Genomic DNA, 25,771 nt, shown 5'->3' on the forward strand with positions numbered 1-25,771 from the left:
AACTGTCTGAGGGTGTTAAAAAAAAGAATTGTTGCTCTACATAAAGATGGCCTAGGCTATAAGAAGATTTCCAAGACCCTGAAACTGAGCTGCAGCACGGTGGCCAAGACCATACAGCAGGTTAACAGGACAGGTTTCACTCAGAACAGGCCGCACCATGGTCGACCAAAGAGGTTGAGTGCACATGCTCATCGTCATATCCGGAGGTTGTCTTTGCGAAATATACGTATGAGTGCTGCCAGCATTGCTGCAGAGGTTGAAGGGGTGGGGGGGTCAGCCTGTCAGTACTCAGACCATACGCCGCACACTGCATCAAATCAGTCTCCATGGCTGTCGCCCCAGAAGGAAGCCTCTTCTAAAGATTGTTACATAATAGGTTTATGGGAAATCTCCATTAAAAGCTATAAATATTATTGTAATTAGAAATACATTTTAGTTAGAAGGAAATGGATGAAAAGCATGGAGTGTCGTGATGGTGTTACTGTAATTAGTTCCAGTTCAAAGGTTGGCCTTTTATTTACCCTGGTCACTACATGAATAGTACACAGCAACCTTCTTTGACTTATCCAATCAGGCTGTGCCCAATATACATTTGCTAGGTACAGTGACCAATTAGGGAGAGTTATATGAGCCACAGTACAGAAAGGAGAAGGGATAGAATGCTTTGTCACCAAGCTATGACTTTTTTTGTGTGTGGGAACACATGGCAGGCACCATGCCCCAACTCGAAGTGGAAAGGTAACTAACTCTCTGCTTGTACATACATTGTATTGTAAATATGGCTGTAGCACCACCCCCGCAGGAGCTGCTGATTATATTATTGGGTCTACACCCTGCCTAACAACCCAATCAAATTGGCTCGATCCCTCCTCAGGCACAACTGACCCAGAATAGGACTGGACTATCAAATGGATACACAGATTGGAATACAATACTTCACTATGCAACAATACCTTGTTACCTTCTTGAATGGTAGTCCTTCTGGGTGACACAATGGAACAACGCACAGGATTGTAATTAACCAAACTTAGTTTACTATATATCAAATTGAATAGGGGAGATACAATACAATACAATACAAGTCCATAAAAGGTTATTTAAAACAGCTTTAAAAAGGTAAAAGAATACCCCCACACTCCTCCTGCATTAAGGCTAGACACAGTACCAGGTAGGTGGGCCTATCTGAGTCCCTCCCCCAGAGTTCTCTTCTTTCTTGTTGATCTTCGCTAGCAAGGTTATTGAATAGAGCTCATTTGTAATCCAGATTAGGAATAAAGATCAAGAGAGAGAAAACGAGCTGTTAGTTGTCACCGCAGGGTGTCTGCGTAACTGAGCAATAACTTCTGCGAGAGAGATAAGCCTCTGGCGACTCCTTTACAGACCTTATTGTTTGTCTATGAGTCTCCTGAGAGAGTATGGTGATAAACCCCGGGGTTTTATCACCTCCTGCTGCGCTACCGCTATCTGTAGATAAAACTGTCTCTTCAGCAGATAAAGTCAGTTATTGGGCATGTGCCCTCTCACCAACAGAAGTTTCTCCTTCGCGCGCTTCCACTGCGGTCTCAGTCCTTTGGCTATATGCCAGCCGCGCGGGGTCCTTCTGGCGGATGACTTCCGGTCTCGGCAAACAGCAGTATGACCTCCAGGAATGTGCCTCGTGCTTGAGATGGGACGGTTCCACGTCGTCCCTCCAGGCTAAAAGGCTCTGGCCCAATATCCAGTGTCAGTCCTTCACTCTCGCTCGCTGGTTCCTCAGAGTCCAGCGCAGAAAGGCCCCCCTTCGCGCGCTTCTCTCTCCTTTAAATAACCTCCCCCATAGTGCCGTGCGGTGCAGCCGTGCACCCTGGATCTTGCAAAGCAGCCTGGGAGATGTAGTTTCTTCATCTTGTGAAAAGGAAGTCACAGCCCGGGAAATTCCATGCAGCTACCACTAGAGGGAGCCTAGTTCCTTCCCACATATCAAACAGTGTCTTTAGGCATGTTTAACCCCGCTACACACTCCCCCCACTTGAGAAACTTTGGTCCCCAAAGAGGTCAACAGTATGTACCCTAGTGCATAGGTTGGCATTATACAACAAAAACATTAACATTTTGCTGAAATAAGTCAATCTGAATACATCCAATTTTGTATTCTAATAGCAGTGCAACAGTAAAACGATAAAGTGCAATTAATAAGCAAATAAGTGATTTCTACAGTGTTAATATAGTGCTGATTTCTAGTGCTTTTATATAGTGCTCCTTTAAAAAGCACATGTGCCTTTGCAATTTCTTAAACACTTACATCTTAAAGTTTGTGTTGAAAAAAAAACATCAAAAGGTGAGAAAGAGAAAAAAACATATAGTGAGGTCAGAGCAACAAAATGTGCGCAAACATTAACTCACAAAGTAAACCAAATTGTGAACATCAAAAACTGTGCTTATTATAATGGCCAAACCCAATATCCTTATGTACAAACTTAAATGCAAACGTTTTCTACTTCAATACTTTGTTCTCATGATCTCTCACAGACCCCCCAAAACTTGGGTGGCTTGTACAGTTGTGCCTGGGGGTGAGCTAGGGTTGTCCCCCACCAAATCTACAGTGGAGGAACTAGGCTGGTCAGGAGACCTTTTGGAGATAAAAACAGCTTCTTCCGAACATTCACCCAATTGATCATAGGTCAGTCTCTTAGGTGGGTGAATGACTCTCCTTTCCCTCTGTTCCCGTGGAGGCATGCTCCCAGAGGTACTAGGATCAGGCACTTCTGAGGATTCTTCCATGTCCCCCTCCTCATGTTCCAACACAGAGGCACCTGATGGTTCAAGAGAGGTCAGTTCTTCTTCAGAGAAGGGTGCAACCTCCTCCTCAGGATCTTCATCCTCAGCTGCTTCTTCTGGAAGCATATGAAAGGGTATGAATTCAGGGGCTTCTGCCCGAAGGGCTCCTCTATCAGCCAAGTCAGACGAAGACAGGGAGGCAGGTGTGGGTTCTGGCAACTGAGATGACCACAACCAGTCGGGTACCTCCTCTTCATCTTCCAAATCTTCAGATGGAGAACTTCCCTCTCCCTCATCTGGGAGCATCGTCTGAGATCTGGTAACTGGTCTGGACCGGCGAGAAGTCGAAGGGGCCGCTGACAAGTCTTCCACAGGGGGCATACGAACCGCTTCAGAGAGAGGCAGCAAATGGTTCCGATGCCAAGCCTTCAATGGACCCACACTTCCCTCAGGCCGAATTTGGTACACAGGAAGGTTTGGCAGTTGCTTACAGATAACATAAGGTTGGGACTTCCAGCGGTCTGCCAACTTGTGTTTTCCCGGGACACCCAAGTTTCTCAACAAAACCCTGTCCCCTGGTTGCAGGTCATGGATCCGAACTTTTAGGTCGAAATTTTTTTTATTCCGCAGTCCACGTTGATCAGATGTGGCCTGAGCCTTGTCATAGGCCGCTTTCAGACTCTTCCGCAGTCGGTCCACATATCCTCTATGCGATGCTGAAGAGGTATGATCAGGCGAAATGCCAAAGGCCAAATCCACTGGCAACCGAGCCTCCCTTCCAAACATCAGCCGATAAGGGGAATATCCAGTAGCATCACTGACAGTGCTGTTGTAGGCATGCACAATGGCAGCTACGTGCCTGCCCCAATGCTGTTTCTTCTCTGAGCTCAAAGTCCCCAACATATCCAAAAGAGTCCTGTTAAATCGTTCAGGCTGGGCATCCCCCTGTGGATGGTAGGGAGTGGTTCTAGTCTTTTGAATGCCTAACATATCTAACAGTCTCTTGATCAGTCTGCTTTCAAAGTCCCTTCCCTGATCAGAATGGAGGCGCTGTGGTAACCCATAATGTACAAAGAACTTCTCTACAAGAACTTTGGCTACCGTTGAGGCCTTCTGATCCCTTGTTGGGAATGCTTGAGCATATCTGGTAAAATGGTCTGTTACCACAAGGACATTCCCCTGGCCACTCAGATCAGGCTCTAAGCAAAGGAAATCAATGCACACCAGCTCCATGGGTCCCTGACTTTGTAGATGGCCCATTGGGGCTGCTTGACGTGGCAGAGTCTTCCTCTGTATACACCGGACACAAGAATGACAGTATCCTTCAACTTCGGCCCTCATACAAGGCCAGTAGAACCTGTCCCTGACAAGCTGAAAGGTTCTTTCGGGCCCCAGATGGCCATGATTATCATGAAGAGCGGCCAGAACTCCCTCTCTGTATTTAGCTGGTAAGAACAGTTGCCACTTCTCCTCCAGATCTTCAGATGGACCTCTCCGGTAGGCCACTCCTTCTCTGATCTGTAACCGGGTCCACTCTCTATGCAACAGACGGGCCCCCTGAGGGGAGTCAGTTAGAAGCAACTCAGGGCTCTGGATCTCCAGGGCTTCCAAGAGAAGTTTTCCCAAAGGGTCTTCCAACTGCTCCTTCCGCAAGTCCCTTTTGGACAGCCGGGGCAAACCCTCCCCTTCAACTTGGGTCACCTGGCAGTAGCATTTGGGTACTCCGATAGCCGAAACCCCAATCTCTTCTGCTCTTGACCCTCCTCGGGATCGAAATTCAGTTCCCTGATATAGGGCACGCACCCCTTCTGGAGCCAAATGAGTCCATTCTTCCGCAGGTTCCTGTGGAACATGCAACCTTCTGGATAGGGCATCTGCATCCCTATTTCCGATTCCTGGCCGATACTTCAGGCTAAAATTGAAGCTAGAGAGGGCAGCCAACCATCGATGTCCTGTTGCATCCAGCTTGGCCGTAGTCAACAGATAGGTGAGGGGATTATTATCTGTCTTGACAATGAATTCAGCTCCGTACAGGTAGTCTTTCAATTTGTCAACCACTGCCCACTTCAAGGCCAAGAATTCAAGTTTGTGAGTAGGATAATTCCTTTCAGCAGGCAGTAGGCTTCTGCTCACATAGGCAACAGGTCGCAGATGACCCTCATGCTCCTGATAAAGTACCCCCCCCAGCCCATCTCGGCTGGCATCAACATGCAGTTCATATGGTTTTGTGGGGTCCGCATAGGCCAACACAGGGGCAGTGGTTAGGGTTTCCTTCAGCTGGACAAAGGCCCCTTCGCATTCCGGGGTCCACTGATCCTGGATGGATTCCTTAGCCTTCCGGGGGCCTATGGTGGACTTCGCCGGCTTTACCAACTCAGGGACATCATCTTCTTCATTCTTCAGGAGCTCATTTAGGGGTCGGGCAATCTGGGCGAACCCCTCCACAAACCTCCTGTAATAGGAGCAAAAGCCCAAGAATGACCGGAGTTCGGTCACATTTGTGGGTCTCGGCCAGGAAGCAACAGCATCCAGCTTGTCCGGGTCAGTGGCCACCCCTTCTTCAGACACGATATGGCCCAGGTAATGGACCGAGGACTGATAGAATTGGCACTTCTCAGGAGAAAGTTTCAGACCTTCTTCATGTAGCCTCTTCAAGACCTTTTCCAACCTCTCCTCATGTTCTTCTAAAGTTCTGCCAAACACGATAACATCATCCAAGTATACCAGTACCTCTATCAAATTCATATCTCCAACGGTCCTCTCCATCAGCCTTTGGAAGGTAGCAGGGGCCCCGGACAACCCCTGAGGCATGCGATTGAACTCAAAGAACCCCACAGGGGTGATGAAGGCTGTTTTCTCCCGATCTTCAGGGTGCATGGGGATCTGATAATACCCACTCTTTAAGTCCATCACACTGAACCACTTCGCCCCTGACAGACTCTGTAGGGCATCTTCGATTCGAGGAGTGGTATACTGGTCTGGGATGGTTCTTCTGTTCAGCGTTCGGTAGTCGATACAAAGCCTCAAAGATCCATTTTTCTTCCGGACTACCACTATCGGGGAAGCATACGGGCTCCTGGATTCTCGGATAATCCCGATCTTTTTGAGCTCTGCCAGCTGTTGACGTAGATCTTCTAAGTCACCTAAGGGGACTCGCCGGACTCTCTCCCTGAAAGGCTTGTCCTCACTCAGGCGGATCTTATGAGTGGCGCTCCTGGCACATCCCACGTCAAACTCGTCCTTAGAGAATATTTCCCTCCATCGAGCAAGTTGTGCCTTGGCCCTCTTCACCCATTCCGGCGGGAGGGCAGCGTTTCCAGAGCAAAGCTCCTCTATAACCGCTTCACCCTGTTCCTTTTCTTTGAAATCAATGGGGGCAACTGGGGTAGCCGGGTTGACTTGGCCCAGGAGCACTCTGGCCGGTACCTTCACTGGTGTAATAGAGGTGTTTCTGACACTCACTAAAACCCTTCCACGGTTTTCCTGTAACACCTTCAAAGGGATCACCTCAGGGATCACTTCTATCCCTCTCTGTCTCTCCTTTTGACCTGATTCAAAGATAATGAAGGGACCCGGCTGTTGCCATGTGAGTTTAACAGAAGCCTTAAAACAGGCCACCTCTCCTGGCTGTAAGACCTTTTCTGCTCTATCCAGCTTCCAGAGTCGTCCAACTCCTTCTGCGGGGGTCTCTTGCTCCAACACTAATCGTTGGTAGGCCTGCCGTAGCATGGGATGGATCCTTGGCGCCTGAGCATCTTGTCCCTGGACCAGTTGTATCAGAAGGCGCCTTACCAGGTCAGTGTTTGTTCCTACGATGAGAGAGCTTTTGTTGGCCCCTGGTGGACGAGGACAGACCACCGCTAAGGTGTCGAAGGTTTCCGCTTCACCAGCCACTGATGGATCAAAGGTCAACTTGATTGGCAGATACCCGTCATAGGGAAAACTTTGGGTCCCAATACCCCATATCTCCAGATCTTCCAACTTCTGCAAAGGTAGATGGGTAAGATATTTATCATAGAAGTCTCTATACAAAAGAGTCACCTGGGCCCCTGTGTCAAGGAGGGCTCTTGTGTAAATTCCTTCCACCTGAACCGAGACCACTGGGGAGGGCCCGACCAAGTTAGTTGGGAATTCTCTTGATGTAGCCTTGTTATCTGATTCAGTTCTCTGTACCCTGGCCCTCTTCTCCTTTTTCTTCCTTGATCTAGGCCCCCGCCGAATCCGGTGTGCATTGACTTTCCTTCCCTCAGTAACCCGGAGTCTAGAACTGGGGGTGTTATATTTGGGTCTGACCCCCTGACTCAGTTTCCCTGATCCTGCACCACTTCTGGAGTCCCTTAAGACTGGCGGACACCCGGTTGACTCCTTCACCGGTGTCCTCTGAAGTTTCCCGCTGGCTCGCGAGGTTTCGCGGCAGCATTTCCTGAGCTGGGACATACCCTTCTAACATGCCCAACTCCCCCGCAGTTGAAACAAGTTAACAATCTTGCAGGCCGTGGCTCTGGATCTGTGCTGAGACTAACAGGTTCATCTGGCCTCTCCGATATACTCCCCTTGGGTAGAGTGGATACCTGACCAGTCAGGATGGACACCATTTCTATCAACTGAGACACTTGGGTCTTTAGGAGTTCAACTTGAGAGTCACCCTCTTCCACACTTATCACTCCAACCCGGGCAGTTGAGTCAAACTGCCGACTTTTCTTCTTGTTGTCCAACATGACCTCTTCCTCTCTGACCATTCGAATCAGATCGGGGTATTCTAGAATGCCGCCATCTCGACGAGTTCGTAACAGTATGGCAATGGGATCTAAAGGTTGAGCCCCTTTCAGAACCTGTCGTGCACGAGTCTCATCTATTTTCCGGGGGTCTATTCCTTTCTTTAACAGAATCTGGTGGATAATCCTATCCAGACGTTTAATGAATTCGGACAACTTCTCCCCCTCTTCTTGATAACAGTGGTCCAACTGGTAGAGAAGTTCAGCCGCGTTCTCCGTCCGACCAAACACATCTTGCAGAATGTCCAAATAATCCTGTGCAGTGCAGTTCTTCTTGCTAAGCTTTAGATTACGTACAACCTCTAATGCAGGTCCCCTTAAACTCTCTGTGATCCTCTGCTTCTTGTGCTGTTCTGGTACCTCCCATTCCTCCAAAGCCTGAGTGGCGGTATCTAGCCACTCTTCGAACCCATCTTCTGCTGAAGGCACAGGCTGTTTCCCAGAGAATGTCCGGAGCTTCCTATATCCAGTCATCAGATAGCTCGAGGAGTCCCTGCTACATTTTGCCACAATCTCCCCAAGAACAGCACACAGTTCTGAGCTAAAAGTCGACAAAGGTGATGACTCAGGATGCCCTTCTTGGACACCTTTTTCTTGGCTGGATACCCCAGGGGTGGTGGATGAGGGACCCGCAGTAGGAACTCCTGGATGTATCAGGAAAAGTTCTGTTTGGTCAATAGTTTTTACACTGTTTCCATTGAAATAATCAGGGACCCCTTTCCTCCACTCACACAGTGCATACGTGTGTGGGGCAGTGGTGTCAGTTTTTATGTCAATCACCCAGAATTTCCTGTCTGTGGATAGTGCCCTTAAAACAGGGAGGAGCTTTTCTTCAGTCCAGGCTTCTCCCTTGATTTCAACCACCAGGCCATTTTCCACTATGACATTCTCTTCCTTACACCACTCAGCAGCAGCGACAGGATCCATTTCTGCGTGGGAGGGGATTCTGGGGCTGAGAGGGTTGTGTTGCAGGACTGTAGAAATCCCGGACGAGCCCCCACGTGTAGCACCACCCCCGCAGGAGCTGCTGATTATATTATTGGGTCTACACCCTGCCTAACAACCCAATCAAATTGGCTCGATCCCTCCTCAGGCTCAACTGACCCAGAATAGGACTGGACTATCAAATGGATACACAGATTGGAATACAATACTTCACTATGCAACAATACCTTGTTACCTTCTTGAATGGTAGTCCTTCTGGGTGACACAATGGAACAACGCACAGGATTGTAATTAACCAAACTTAGTTTACTATATATCAAATTGAATAGGGGAGATACAATACAATACAATACAAGTCCATAAAAGGTTATTTAAAACAGCTTTAAAAAGGTAAAAGAATACCCCCACACTCCTCCTGCATTAAGGCTAGACACAGTACCAGGTAGGTGGGCCTATCTGAGTCCCTCCCCCAGAGTTCTCTTCTTTCTTGTTGATCTTCGCTAGCAAGGTTATTGAATAGAGCTCATTTGTAATCCAGATTAGGAATAAAGATCAAGAGAGAGAAAACAACGAGCTGTTAGTTGTCACCGCAGGGTGTCTGCGTAACTGAGCAATAACTTCTGCGAGAGAGATAAGCCTCTGGCGACTCCTTTACAGACCTTATTGTTTGTCTATGAGTCTCCTGAGAGAGTATGGTGATAAACCCCGGGGTTTTATCACCTCCTGCTGCACTACCGCTATCTGTAGATAAAACTGTCTCTTCAGCAGATAAAGTCAGTTATTGGGCATGTGCCCTCTCACCAACAGAAGTTTCTCCTTCGCGCGCTTCCACTGCGGTCTCAGTCCTTTGGCTATATGCCAGCCGCGCGGGGTCCTTCTGGCGGATGACTTCCGGTCTCGGCAAACAGCAGTATGACCTCCAGGAATGTGCCTCGTGCTTGAGATGGGACGGTTCCACGTCGTCCCTCCAGGCTAAAAGGCTCTGGCCCAATATCCAGTGTCAGTCCTTCACTCTCGCTCGCTGGTTCCTCAGAGTCCAGCGCAGAAAGGCCCCCCTTCGCGCGCTTCTCTCTCCTTTAAATAACCTCCCCCATAGTGCCGTGCGGTGCAGCCGTGCACCCTGGATCTTGCAAAGCAGCCTGGGAGATGTAGTTTCTTCATCTTGTGAAAAGGAAGTCACAGCCCGGGAAATTCCATGCAGCTACCACTAGAGGGAGCCTAGTTCCTTCCCACATATCAAACAGTGTCTTTAGGCATGTTTAACCCCGCTACATGGCTATTGTGGGTAATTTGTAAATATCATATAAGCCAGGGGACTTATACTGTTAATGTGTTGTAAATACTGTTTAGTGTGTAATTTGTATATATTATGTAACTCTCAATAAATGTGTATTGCGGATGGAACTACCTCTTTTGTGTAAGATCTCTCAGGATCTAGATGTGTATAGGTGCATACTATTACAATGATTGGGGTGTATGCAAATTTACACATAACCTAGGCAACAAGATGATACACAAGAATGCCCGCAAACAGTTTGCTGAAGACAAGCAGACTAAGGACATGGATTACTGGAACCCTGTCCTGTGGTCTGATGAGATCAAGATAATCCTATTTGGTTCAGATGGTGTCAAGTGTGTGTGGTGGCAACCAGGTGGGTGAGGAGTACAAAGACAATTGTCTTGCCTACAGTCAAGCATGGTGGTGGGAGTGTCATGGCCTGGGGCTGCATGAGTGCTGCCAGCACTGGGGAGCTACAGTTCATTGAGGGAACCATGAATACCAACGTGTACTGTGACATACTGAAGCAGGGTGGGTCGCAGGGCGATATTCCAACAGGATAACAACCCAAAACACACCTCCAAGATGATCACTGCCTTGCTAAAGAAGCTGAGGGTAAAGGTAATGGACTGGCCAAGCATGTTTTCAGACCTAAACCCTATTGAGCATCTGTGGGGCATCCTCAAACAGAAAGTAGAGGAGTGCAAGGTCTCTAACATCCACCAGCTCCATGATGTTGTCAAGGACCAGTGGAGGAGGACTCCAGTGGCAACCCGTGAAGCTCTGGTGAACTCCATGTCCAAAAGGGTTAAGGCAGTGCTGTAAAATAATGGTGGCCACACAAAACGTTGACACTTTGGGCCCAATTTGGACATTTTCACTCAGGGGTGTACTCACTTTTGTTGCCAGAGGTTTAGACAATAATGGCTGTTCATTGAGTTTTTTTTTGAGGGGACAGAGCAAATTTACACTGTTATACAAGCTGTACACTCACTACTTTACACTGCAACAAAGTGTCATTAATTCAGTGTTATCACATGAAAAGATATAATAAAGTATTTACAAAAAAGTGAGGTGTACTCACTTATGTGAGCTACTGTATGCTTACTAAAACTATTGCATTTTCATGTTCTGTGTACTGTGGGAGACCAGATATCCAGATATAGTAATTGGGTTTAGTAACACTAATAGAGTCACAAACAAGTGACCAGTAGGAGTAGATCCTTATCCTCATGTGACAGAGAATGGTTTGAGTGTGAGAGTAGCACAGATAAGAGAGTCTTGGCAGAAACAGTGAGAAGTCATTAGGTGCTGATTTCATGTGGGAGAGGAGTAAGGGAATGTGAGGAAGATGGACTGCTGAGAGTGTTTGACCCTTGCAGCCACAGACTTGAGTACACCGGAAGACTGAGGATAGGAATTGTTCTGCCTCCAAGGATTGTATAAAGTCTTGGGAGATGAGATTCATCTGGGGTCCTGTAGGTGCTTGTTGAGCATCAGTGAGAGGCATACAAGGTGATCTACCCAGTAAAGGTTGATGCGTGAAGCAACATAAGTTGTGTACCAACACCTCCTAATGCTAGGTAGACATTAACCTATTTCTAGATAAAAATGGTGCTAGGAGAAGTGCAGAGAAGCTTTGTAAGTATGATAAACTGGATGGGACTGTTAAAAGGTGTAAGTTTTTAGCTGTCATTTTGATAGCTGGGTTTGACTTTGTGCAGACCTGTGAAGCACAGATAAAAGGCCATGATGCAAAGTTGCCATTGTATGCTACCTATTCACACTGCCCCGGTGTGGTGCTGCTGCACTTTGGGCAAAGCGCAGCTAACCCACATGAAACCCGCAGACTTCTAGGATGTCCTGCAGTTTTAGAAAGCGCACCAAAGATGTAGCATGCAGGAGTGTTAATGCCCTTTCTGAAACTACACCCAAACCGCAGGACCTCATAGAAGTCTCTGGGAAAGAGCAGGAAAACCACATGAAAAGTACAGTGGGGCAGTGTGAAAGAGGCCTTAGCAACTGCATGCATCAAGAAAAAGGGCAGAGGCATGTCCCGGGAAATTATAGGCCTGTCAGTCTGACATCGATAGTATGTAAACTTCTGGAAGGGATGATAAGGGACTATATCGTAGAGTTTGCTAAAGACAGCAACATCATCAGCAGTAATTAGCACAGGTTTACAAATGGGTGTTCTTGTCAAACCAATCTCTTAACATTCTACGAGGAGGTGAGCTGTGAGCTAGATAGGGGGAGACCAGTGGATGTGGTGTACCTGGATTTCGCTAAGGCGTTTGATACAGTTCCCCACAAGCGCTTAATTTATAAAATAAGGTCTGCAGGCATCGACCGCAAGGTTTGCTCTTGGATAAGGAACTTGCTAAAAGGGCATGTCCAAAGGGTGTCAATAAAGCGCATACTCAGACTGGTCTGAGGTGGTAAGTGGGGTCCCCCAAGGCTCAGTCCTGAGACCAACCCTGTTCAATTTATTCATAAACAGCATTGAGGACGGGATCAGTAGTTCTATATCAGTTTTTGCAGATGACACAAAATTGGGCCGGGCAAAAACTGCGCGGCATGAAGCAGATATCCTACAGAATGACCTGGACAAAATAACAGAGTGGGCAACGACATGGCAAATGAGGTTTAATGTGGAGAAGTTTAAGGTTTTGCCCTTGGGAACTAAAAACATAAAAGCACAATACACTTTAGGGGGGAAACCTTTGGGGGAATCAAAAATGGAGAAAGATCTGGGAGTCTTGGTAGAGGATAAACTAAGCAATAGCATGCAATTTCAAGCGGCAGCTGCCAAAGCCGGCAGAATATTAGCATGCATAAAGAAAGGGATGTATTCCAGAGATAAAAATATAATCCTACCACTTTATAAAACTCTGGAGTATTCTGTCCAGTTCTGGTCACCAGTCCTCAGGAGGGATGTGTTGGAGCTGGAGAGAGTCCAGGGCAACTAAACTAATTAGAGGATTGGAGGACCTTAATTATGAAGAGCATCTGCAATTGCTTGATTTATTCTCCCTGGAGAAGAGATGCCTGAGAGGGGACATGATAGCAATTTATGAATACCTCAATGGTGATCTCAGCATAGAAAAAAAGCTATGCAGTCGACGGGATTGCATGAGGACTCGAGGGCATACAATGCGATTAGCCATTGAGCACCTTCACCACAGTAGATGTCTGCGCAGAGCTCACAACATCATCAAGGACCCTTCGCATCCCAGTCATAAACTGTTTAACCTCCTTCCATCACGAAGGAGATACAGAAACTTGCGCACCAGAACCAGCAGGTTAAGGGACAGCTTTTTTCCATCCACTATCATACGACTGAACTCAACACTACACCGTTAATCACTACAAAACAAACACAAACAAAAGACTGTATATAACCTCTGTACTATACGTGTACATACTACATAGTATATCTTTTTTCACTCCTCAGTACATCTGCACTATTTATATTTGTATGTATCTTTATCATTACGGTACATTCTGTCCAACATTTCACACTCATCTGTGTATATAATGTATGTGTATGTATTATATATATATATATATATATATATATATATATATATATATATATATATAATGTATATATATTTTTTAATTTGTAAATATGCTAGATGGTTATCTACACTCTTGCACGACTGCTACATTTGCATTTCTGGTAGATGCTAAATGGCATTTCGTTGCTGTGTACCTGTACTATGCAATGACAATAAAGTTGTATCTATCTATCTAGAGGAGAAGCGTTTTAACCTCAGGCAACGCAGGGGGTTCTTTACTGTTAGGTCTACAGGATTGTGGAATTCTCTATCACAAGAGGTAGTTTCTGCGGGAAGTATGGTTGCTTTCAAAAGACTCTTGGACGTACATCTCAATGATCAGAACATTCAGGGGTATGAGAGATGATTACGGCTACACACACCTGCACAGGTTGAACTGGATAGACTATTGTCTTTATTCAACCTCAACTACTAAGTAAGAACCCCCACCTCTTCATTAAATCGGCATTCATGATTAGATGAATTAAAGTCAAATGTGTATTCAGCCTTTCATTATATGTTTAAGATATGGGCTGAAACTCATTGTGAAGAGGATACTTTGACCTTTGATGCACAAAAACCTTGTCCTGCCACTGCTTTGCCAATTCAGGGTAATGCAACCGGTTCACTTAATAGCCTGCCCCCTCGGCTGCATATTCTTATCTTCCACATTTACCTGCTGTGAGAGGGAAACAAGAAAGCCCTGTGTAAGCTCTGAGTTTGCCTTGTTGGAACATACATAGGGCCTAAGACCCACTCCTTGCCCCCACATGACATCACATTTGGCCTTGGGGGGGGGGGGGGGGGTGAAGCAGGTAGAAGGGGACCAAAGGTATATAATTTATAGGCAGTTTTGTGGACCTGTTACTCTGCCCTGAATTAGATAAATCTGTAGTTTGCCTGAACTAGGCAAAGGAAAAGTAGGCTCTAGAAGTCCATGCATTTCTTTTGAACAATCCACAGTTACCCAGATCTGCGGCTGCATATCCCAAAAATGAATATGCAGTCTTTGACTTTTACAATGTAAACATGCACAGGGCTAGACATGCTTCCCTGTACCCTCATGTGACAACTTTTGGATCTGGTGCATTGTTGCTTGGGAAGGTCAGGGCTTTATTCATACCCAGATCTAATAAGATACTTACAAGCTGTAGCAGCACATAGAAGAGGTGGAGGAGCACAAATAATGTAAGTAAGGAAAAAATAATTGTGGTACCTATTTGTCCAGTGAACTTTTTAATTTGCAAGGTCCAGGCATCATACAAGTTGTTCTGGAGAAAAGCTCCTGAAGATGCGTGGGACGCGAAACAGCCATAGAGCTATTACCTCTATACTTAAGGTCCAGTCATCGCTTCAAATCTGAAGGGGTGGCTTTTGATGTGAGTCTTTCTATTGTTGTTATCGTTTTATCTTATGTACACTGTACTGGCTCATTCAGTGTTACAATGTTATTAAAATCTATTTTTAAGTTCATACTACACCATGAGCCTTTTTTATTTTTATTTAAACTCTCCCATATGATGTGCTGAGCTGTATAACCTGCTGGAGGATGTCCTCTTATCCGGATATCACCGTCAATTCAAGTTTCAAGTGATCGTGGAGTTGACTGTTATACACCCTATTGCTGTCTATAATTTAGACAGCATATGGTTCTGGTGAGTTTGAAATTTACTTATATGGTGGTAGACTTATCTACACGTGTGGCCTTTAAAATATATCCTCTCACTGGGGTACTACGAATGAACTTTATATGAACATTCATTTATTTTTGATATATTCATTTATTTTTGATATATCCATTATTTTTGATATATCCATTATTGGGACACATCATTTATTATTACTTATTTTTATACATTCTTATGCACTTTATTTTGCCTGCACTGTACTACTATTTTTGAGCGCTGCAATTTTGTTTCCCTTTTGATTATTTTAGTGTATGTATATATTGCACTTTTTTGCTAGCAGCTTTTTCACTTTGAATATATAGGGCCATCGCTTAGGATTTGAAATTAAAAAATATATAAAAATATAATAAGCTGCTGCTGATAAATGGGGGGTGCCTTTAAATAATAAAAAGTGGTGAAGTACCAGCGCTGCTTACTCAATGTGTGTGTGCTTACTTGTATGTGAATACACCAAGCACACACACATTGAGTAAGCAGCGCTGGTACTTCACCATTTTTTAGCTTTTTCACTTTACCATAAGCGCTGATTCACATTTTTTTGATTTTAAGCCACAAATATATGCAAATCCTCGGATGCAAGCAAGCCCCATAGGGACCTCTTGAAAGTGTCAATACTGAGTGACATTTGGATGACTGCTTAATGCATCCAATGTGTACACCATGCAGTGTTAGAGTTTCAATCAACATAGGCAATGTGTTAATGAGCACTGGCAACTGTGTACGCCAAAGACAGGCTTATACCTACACAATACTCCTGGTAACACCTATTACAGCATAGAGAAGGAGGCTTTAATGAGGACAAACAGGAGTGCAATGAACATTCAACTGAATGTAAAATCATGCATCCCTTCTCATGTGACATTTGCCTCTATAGATGATAATAATAATAATAATAAAAAAATCTGCTAGACACTTTGGAACACAGCTTTTGGAGTTTGTATGGCATTATAAGAACAGACTACCAAATAAATGCAAAATGTTATTGACAGATGTATAACTTGGGAATAATATAAAACATTGAGAAAAAAATTCAACATGCATTAGAAAAAAAAACAAAAAAAACTTTATGGTAAAATGTAGTAGCTATAATTTCCAGACCATTTATTTTGATTGAAACAAATGGACTTGAAATTGTAAAAAAGTGCTTGTTAAAATCTGGAAATAGAAGTAAAAAATAAAATAAAAATTATATATATATATATATATATATATATATATATATATACACATTTATTTTTTTATGAATGTTTCAAAAGGTAATTGCTGAATCTTCAGGCAAGATGAATTAAACCTTAACCAGTCCATGCTGCACACAAGGCTTTTCTATCTTCTAATCCCCTCCAATGTGTATTCCCATAAAACTAATCTCACTTGTAAACAAGCTTTTCACTTCAGGTTAGGAAATACAAGATCAGAGATAAATCACAGCAAGGAGAAGTGACAAACATTTTGAAATAATCGCCCTTCTTCCTGCAAATTGGACTCAAGCTCTGGAAGCTGCCTATCTGTTCCAGGCAAGCTGATCCCTTCAAGAGGGAGGAGAGGAGAGAAAAAAATAAAATAAAAAGGCATCTGACACGACAGTCACGCTGGATTTCATTCTGTAATCTTACATTTTGAGCCCATCAGCACTGTAAAAGACTTCAAAGGCAGCCACATAACTGAAGAGGGATGTTACAGGCTAAGAGCACAGAAACATGTACCGTATTTATAATAATACTAATAAAAAAAAGTGCAGTGGCAAAAAACACGCACAACAGTTTCAAGAACAAATACATTAAAAGCAGAAGGGCAGCATAGATTTTATTTATTTTACAAGACAAGAGAGTCCACACTAGGTCATCAATACTGTAACCAATGATCTGCCATATTTAACATTACCATCATGATAATATTGGGCATGTCTGATCCTAATCAGAGAACACCTAAATAGCTGTTGATGCAAAAGGCAATGGCTTTTATAGATTTACATTATTGTAGCCACTTGAAGACTAATGTACTTGGAAAAAAAGGAAGCAAGATAAACAAGGTTTCTGATATGATACAAGTCTGCTAGGCTTAAACTATAGATTTTTAAAGTTGCATTTACATTGCTGTGGTGCATTATTTGATAATTTTATGCTGTGGCATACCAACCCATTGATTTTGAATAGACTGCCAATGCTTTAACATAGCTGCAGATTATTTTTCAAAGCAGTGCACCAAAATATAAATGGTTTACATCTATGCGTTAGGGTGCACTGGAGTTGCATTAAAAACACATGGCACCTGCCCTGCTTCCTCCCTTCTGCACACATATGTTGCAGCACCTACAACGTCTCGGTTTGGTTCTGCCTTATGATTTTAACTACAGCCTAATGGCTGCCTGTTCAACCTACTCTCTCATTCTGGCTGACTGTAGCCCCTGTTTGGTTGGATACCCGTGAGGTTCCTCTCACCCCCCGGCCCCTTCCCACATGGTACGGTAAACTTGGGTACTGTTCCCTTCAGTATAACAGTTGATTGGTTGTGCCTCCCCGCCCAGGCACAGTGTGCTCCCTTTAAGGGGTGCCTGTGTGTTGGCAGTGCCAATCACCACTCTTTCCTGACCACCCGTTTTACCAACCCTCATGATTTACTGTAGTTACAGTTGTTTGTTATACTATGTTACCAATCTTTGATTGCACTTCTTCTCTTTATACTGTATGTCACACGTTGTTACTCATTTGCATTGTTCAATAAAATACTTGAAACAGAAAACACATGGCACCACAATGAAACACACTTATTTTTGTATGTTATTGTACTATACACTTGGATTAATGCGTGTTACTGCAATACAATAGCATGAATCAGCCCTAACCGCTAATCTCATTTCTATCAATTGGGTAAACTTTGCTATCCTGTCTGACTGCTATTTGCACTGGGACCTCCCAGCTGGTAGATCACCAAAAACATAAATTTGACAGGTTTAGAAATGATCATTTCAGGGACATCCCCAACTTTGGGTCATAGAAAGAACTCAAACAAAAGATCAAGGGGAAAAAAAGAGAGCCTTTATGCATTAGCCCTTTTTTTATTATTTAACCCTTGAGTATTGGGCCCTGAATTTTTTCCCATTGCTGGTTATAAATGGCAATTACTTGTGACCACTACATTGTCCAGCTATATAAACCTACAGCCTTCAAGAATTAGATTCCAAGATGTAAGCATCAAAAATGACTGAGGGGTTGATTTAATAAATGTAAATGTGATGTTAAACTTAGACAATATGGTGGCTCCTGTGATGGAGGAGATCACCTGCAGACTGATGGCATTTCCCAGCATGAAGTCAATATAAGCATGATATTACCCCTTATAATTTCAGAGTCCTATTGTTCTGGAAAGCATATTTCTGTCTCTGTGTGGTGGAGCATTTTTGAAGAGGTGTTTGATACTTTTCTTTCACCATTACACCCAAACTTTGACATCTTGGACATTTTATCACTTTGGGACCTTTTCACCTTGATACTAGTTATTTATTTTTGTTATATTCATTTTACTTGAATTGCAGCGCAGCACATTTTGGTGTTCTATTTATTGCTGTGATAAATATCTTATAGCGTGCTGGCAGCTCTTGTATTAACTTATGGCTGTTGCTATCCCACTAGCGCTGTTACCACTGTATTTTTTACACTTGATTTACCAAAACTGGTGAAGCTCTGCATAGAAACCAATCATCTTCCATTTTTTTTTTGTCAAAGCTTAACTGAACAAGCTACGAAAGGGTGGCTACCATGCACAGCTACACCAGATTTTGCACTCTTCAGTTTCAGTAAACCAACAGTGTGTCACATCCAGAACATTCCCAAATGGTGGTCATCCAGAAAACTAGAAGGTAATGTGGCTAAATGCTGCAGTTAGTATTACTCAACACATCTACGTCCTAAATGAGTAGCCATGTGTAGTGAGCCGGCCAGCTATATACATTTCTCCTAATTGGCTTATTCACACCTAGTGCTTCCAGCTACATCAGTCTGAGTTTTTGCGCACTTATGCAACAGATACAACAAAACAAAGTAATTAGTATATTTAGCAGACCAAAATGGGGGAAATAAAATAAGTTCATTGTTAAGAGTGTATATACACTTGGCAAACTACAGCAATTCATGCCAAGTGTCCCTTTTGTTCTTGTGTGCACATTGCCTGAGCCAGGTTAACCTCAACAGAGAGATTTACAGATATTTCTGTCGCTGTGTGCAATAAAGCAGATCTAACAAAAAAGAAAAAAAATCACTTTTCAAGTTTGTGTTTCCTTCTGAAATAACCTGCCCTACTTTAATTCTTCATTGTGAAAGACTCTGTTGGTTTCTTATTATAGAGAAATATGGGCATTACAGATATTTTCCCCCTCCTCACAGGTTGCTAGTGCAGGTTTTTAGAAACGTTTCATAAATCAGCTCTAAAACTGCACTTTGGAAATTTCTGCAGTATTTGTTTCGTGGTTGTATGTCAGAAGCAAGCAAAAAAGCACAAACTATTGTATATACTGCCGTATTTCTTTGTGCAAATTCCAAGGTTAGACTGTCTGCTATGCCAAGGAAAGCGATTAAACATATCTTAAATTTTGCAAGAGTATGAAAAAAAAAAAAAAAAACTGCAGACGCTGGAAACACCAGCAAATACATTTATTTTATTGTCCTTACAATGCAAGAGAAGGGCATGCTAAAAATTCTATCTGCAGGAATGAGTGCAACATGCACATATAACCAGTACTGTGAATATTCGTACAATTGGTACCTAGAGAAAAGAGATGATAAACTGGTCTATGGGCGAACACATGAGGAAAAATATCTGACGCTGATAATGACGAAAATGTAAATGCATTTCTGAAACTGCCAGTGCCTGGTAGGGCTATATTAATTTTGTTTGATCGTTCCCCAGATGGCATTGCTAGGTTGCTAACTGCATCAGGGCTGCTGCTTCATATTTCTCAGAAATATCAGCTATTCCAGTGATAGAGTCAGCTCTAAAAGAAGCAACACAAAAAAAAAAAAAACAGCACAGGAGACAAGTAGATTCACCCCAGTCTCTGAGAAGGGAAAAACAGGATTTTCCTTTTTTGACATAAAATCTATTTCTGGAAGTTCATTACATCCTCGTTGTCTTTGTGATCTGCTCCCAATACTGATTTTTTTTACATTTTTTTCTTGGCGGTGTCAAATTCCTCCTGAAGGCAGCAGTATAACCCAATTATCCCAGAAAAAAATGAATTTGGTGTCTATAACTAACAGTCATTGCCTGCAAACAATTTATTGTTGAATTGTTTATTACTGAAACAAAAAAGAAGCTGCCTTGCTTTGTACATTATATTTCACCACAAATCCAAATGTAAATCTGAAATAAGAAAATTAGGTGCTGCTGGTACCGACCTTCCTCTTAATTAACACTGAACAAAATTATAAATGCAACACTTTTGTTTTTGCCCCCATTTTTCATGAGCTGAACTCAAAGATCCACCTGTGAGGTGGATGGATTATCTTGGCAAAGTAAAAGTGCTTACTAACACAGATTTAGACAGATTTTTGAACAATATTTGAGATAAATAGGCCTTTTGTGTACATAGAAAAACTCTTGTATCTTTGAGTTCAGCTCATGAAAAATGGGGGCAAAAACAAAAGTGTTGCATTTATAATTTCGTTCAGTGTACTACGTACTGGCTCTAAAACTGACCCACTGATATCGAAACTTTCTCATTTATGGACTATGAACACATATGCTATGCAGATGAAACAAAGACCCACTGATATCAATACTTTCTGATTTATGGACTATGAACACATATGCAGATGAAACAAAGACCCACTGATATCGATACTTTCTGATTTATGGACTATGAACACATATGCAGATGAAACAAAGTCAAAGAAATGGTCAATCCTCTTCTAAATGCCTACTCTGGCTCAGTAGCTTCAAGTATTAAAGCAGATTTGTTGCCATGGCTTACAGTGCATCAATACTATGTTCAATATTTTTTAGTAACGCCAAAAGTGTATGTAAAAAAAAAAAAAAAAAACTTAAGTTTTATATTGATTAGAGTGATAAAGGATAAATACCCTTGTCAGGTTTTTATTTCTGTTATGTGTCCCTAGGAGATTATCCCACACTGGTAACAATCGTCTAAGAAGAAGAGATATCCCCCCACTTTAAAACGATCTCCATGTGAATTCCAAAAAAAATGCACAGGAATAAAAACATTGAGTACCTCGAGATGCAGGATGGTGCACACACCCCCATTTTGCTTTGGGAATAATGAACAGGTTTTAGTAGAACCTTTGTGGAGAAAACAATTTGTCAGGCTTTTTCCAGTTTTCTATAAACAAATTCCAGTAGGAACATAAAACAGGTTTATATGGGCTTAGGACCGTTAAAGGAGTCTAAATTAGTAACCAAGGTGATTTCAGTTAGAGAGTGCTCCAAGTTTAAACATAAGCATACCGAGATAGTATCTTTAAACCCAGGAGCTAGGTAAGCAGACTCGGGCTTCTCAAGCATAAACTCATCCCAGATGGGTTGGTCAAACTCCTCATCCCCAGCAGACTGCGCAGAGTCTACCATAGCTCTAGGAGAGACACTGCAAGCTGCCCTGGAGCTGTTGGAGGATTGTGAGCGTGGTTGGCGGAAACCAACAAACTGCAAGTATTGTAATGTGTAAAGATCCCAAAAGACCCTGGTTACCTACAAACCAGCTGCTAAAAGCAGGGGAGAATATAAGGCTGGAGGTAACTCTATCACTGTAAGCAGTAGCAAGGGCAAACTGAGATGAACCTATGACCCTTGTAAGGAGAGCAGTGGCAGGAAGTAACTTTGTAGGCAGGTGCCTTCAAAGTGAATTTGCTTTTGTGTAAGCAAGTCAGTTGGTCTGCCCAGGCCGGGAAAGGGTTGATTTTTATTTTGATCTGGACTCCTTTCCTGGGATTTTTGGGCCCTACCTTCCTCCATGATGCATATTTAAAAAAGGGGGAGGACTGGGTCCCAGGAGAAAGCCTGCACACAAAGAATGCTAAGAAAGGGCTGCTGCGTCATGTAGTCCCACAAAATACAGGAACTTCAAAGGAATCTGACAATTTAGCGGACACCAGATATGCGCTACATCTATTAAGGTATGCCTGGGCAGTCTCAGCTTAGTTGTAACTATGACACTTGTATGAACATTAAAATAAACTCTATGCCTCTGGATAATACCCTTAATTGATATGGTGCAGCTGCTAAGTAAGCACCCCACAATGTCCACATGGACAATAGTACACAATACGTTATTAATGATACCTGGTGCTGCACTGTAAAGTGCACAAAATGCCTTAAATTGTGCAATCAAATACAATAATGTGCAATAATATAAGATGCCATAAATAACATGCAATAACAATCTGCAATATGAAATGCTAGAGATTTTAGTACAATGATAAAAAATAAAATGCATTCAAAAACCAGGGCAATAGACTAAACCCAATTTTGTCCATCCATTATCATTTTCTATATTAGTCCACCAAAGCTCTTTCAGTATTCACCAGAAGTTCATCCACTAAATAAAGTGCATGTAGTGTCGTCTGTGTTTTATTGCACGCCTTCAAAACACATCAATGGCCATGATCACCTCCACCTTCTACCCTTAGTGAGCACTACTAACCAGATTTAATGTGACCCTTACACTAAGACTACTTAGTGTAACTTACACTAACTTCAACTTGCTTATTCCTGGGACAAATGCATGTGCAGCGAACTGCTTGAATCAAGCAGACCATAAACATTTTGGAACAAATGGAAAGACAAAGTAGCAGTGTTCTTCTAAACACAAACTGATGAGCTGCTTGCTAGTTGCATATAGTGCAGTGTTTAACCACTTCTGGACCGGAAGGATTTGCCCCCATAATGACCAGGCCATTTTTTGCAATTTGGCACTGAGTTACTTTACCAAATTGCGCAGTCATGCGATGCTGTACCCAAATAAAATTGATGTTCCCAACAAACAGAGCTTTCTTTTGGTGGTATTTGATCACCTGTGTGATTTTTATTTTTTGTGCTATAAACAAAAAAATTGCGACAATTCTAAAAAAAAAAAAAAAAAAAAAAAAAAAAAAAAAAAATGCACTTTCTGCTATATAACATTCCCCCCCCCCCCCAAAAAATAAATAAATAAATAAATAAATATCAACATTTTTTTAAATTTTAGGCCAATTTGTTTACTGCTACAAATTTTTGGTAAAAAAAAAAAAATCGCAATAAGCGTATTTTGATTGGTTTGCGCAAAAGTTATCACGTCTACTAACTACGAGAAACATTTATGTCATTTTTATTATTTTTTTTTTTTTACTAGTAATGGCGGCGATCTGCGATTTTTAACGGGACTGACATTGCAGCAGACAGATCGAACCCCTGACATTTTTGACACTTTTGGGGGGACCCGTGTCATTACTACAGTAATCAGTGCTAAAAATATGCACTGTTACTGTAATAATGACACTTGCAGGGAACGGATTCACACTGTGGGTGATCAAGGGGTTAAATGCGAGCATAGGGGAGTGATTCTAACTGTATCGGAGCAGCCTGCCCTACATTGGTTCGCGCAGGAGGGCCAGCCTGCCACAGTATATCTGCGGCGGGCGGTCCAGAAGCGGTTAATACAAGTGTGTGAGGCACTGGAATATCCTGGGTGAGCCAGTGTTTCTCATCTGTTAATTTATAAAAAGGAATGAAAAACTTTTGGCAGCAATCTACAGCTGGAAACAAATTGGGCCCAAAGTGTCAATATTTTGTGTGGCCACCATTATTTTCCAGCACTGCCTTAACCCATTGGGCATGGAGTTCACCAGAGCTTCACAGGTTGCTACTGGAGTCCTCTTCCACTCCACAATGACGACATCACAAAGCTGATGGATGTTAGAGACCTTGCACTCTTCCACCTTCCATGTGAGGATGCCCCACAGATGCTCAACAGGGTTTAGAGACATGCTTGACTAGTCCATCACCTTTACCCTCAGCTTCTTTAGCAAGGCAGTGGTCGTCTTGGAGGTGTGTTTAGGGTCATTATCATGTTGGAATACTGCCCTGCAGCCCAGTCTCCGAAGGGAGAGGATCATGCTCTGCTTCAGTATGTCATAGTACATGTTACCATTTATGGTTCCCTCAATGAGCTGTAGCTCCCCAGTGCTGGCAGCACTCTTGCAGCCCCAGACCATGACACTCCCACCACCATGCTTGACTGTACACAAGACACAATTGTCTTTGTACTCCTCACCTGGTTGCCGACACACACGCTTGACACCATCTGAACCAAATAATTTTATCTTGGTCTCATCAGACCACAGGACATGGTTCCAGTAATCCATGCCCTTAGTCTGTTTGTTTTCAGCAAACTGTTTGCGGGCTTTCTTGTGCATCATCTTTAGAAGAGGCTTCCTTCTAGGACGACGGCCATGCAGACCAATCTTTACATGGGGACAGCCATATTTGCTGATAAAATTGTACTCTGCCTGGGGATGATGTCTTATTAACTAAACAAATCATGTCCTATAAAGGACACAAAGCAAAAAAAAACAAGAATTTTAAGTCCACTGTTTATATATATATATATATATATATATATATAAACTGGTACCCCAGGACACATACATGGTAAAAACAAAAGCACATATACTACAACGTATCACAACAAAGAGATGTGAATGCACTGCACATTGTGGTATGTGGCATTGCCAAAACAAAAGTGCAGGTCAATTTTTTTCATGACCCTACATGCACTAGTGTCCCCCCTCAAGGCACTGCCATTATGTACCATCCCTACGTCTCATTCAAGTAGAACATACAGCAGATTCAAAGAAGTGAGGTCTCCCAGTCAACTTTATTTATACAGTGCTATATACCGCACAAACTCCTCCCTTTTGTGAGTTGAAACCGAAAAAATAAAATAATAATATAAAAGCTCAATTTTAGGATAGCCTAGTGCATCGCACACTATACATTTACCAAAATTTTTTCACAATTTTATGCATACTGTTTGCAGTGTACTGTACCTTCTATCACAAACATACATGTATATTCTAACATATGGGGCTAGGGAACACATTTTAAGGCATTATGTCTCACAGGGGCAATGTAATGAAGCATTACTAACTGTAGAACTGCATAGTAACTGACAGCACATTATAACCCTGTACATGACAGAATGAATGATCATGTCAACATATAGAAGTTCAATGAACAGTGCCCGACAACCAAGATCTAATGCAATAAAATGTTATGTAATATTAACCTGCTGTGCACACAATGTAACAAGCTGAAATGACAAAGTTCAAATGAAAAGTAAAAGAGAAGGGCTGTTTACCTTGTTAAAAATTCAACCACAGCATCTCCTAAGAATTCCAAGCGCTCATTGTGGTTTATTCTGAAAAGAAAAAGTTCTGTTATTTGTGGATACAAAGTAAACAAAGCAACGCAATATCACTGCTTTTTAAAAGCGCTACATACACCTAATAAAAAAAATCTCTCGCTCTCTCTCTCTCTCTCTCTCTATATATATATATATATATATATATATGTGTGTGTGTGTGTGTGCATTATTAAAGATTTGCTAGTTGTGCGATGAACGCGTAGCATTATTTTGAAAGAGAAATGCTTTAGAATACATTTCTTAAGCCAGATGCTGGACACAAAGAACATCTTATTGATTGTCAAGCTGCGGGTGTATAGGAGCGTGGAATTAGTGCAGCACACAGCATGCTTTTTATGGATCTATACTAAAGTGGATAT

At 42.8% G+C, this 25,771-nt stretch overlaps 1 protein-coding gene across 1 annotated transcript in view; it reads right to left on the bottom strand.

Annotated features, from left to right (window-relative positions):
• The window catches only part of DROSHA (drosha ribonuclease III), a 649,328-nt gene that overhangs the window by 153,636 nt on the left and 469,921 nt on the right, over positions 1-25,771 (bottom strand). Inside the window, exon 20 of the mRNA XM_082259249.1 lies at positions 25,347-25,406. Coding sequence (XP_082115375.1) covers positions 25,347-25,406 — 60 coding nt within the window. The remainder of the gene's footprint in view (positions 1-25,346; positions 25,407-25,771) is intronic.

Source organism: Pelophylax lessonae (genome assembly GCF_965119305.1).
Source record: "Pelophylax lessonae genome assembly, chromosome: 5".
NCBI lineage: Eukaryota > Metazoa > Chordata > Amphibia > Anura > Ranidae > Pelophylax > Pelophylax lessonae.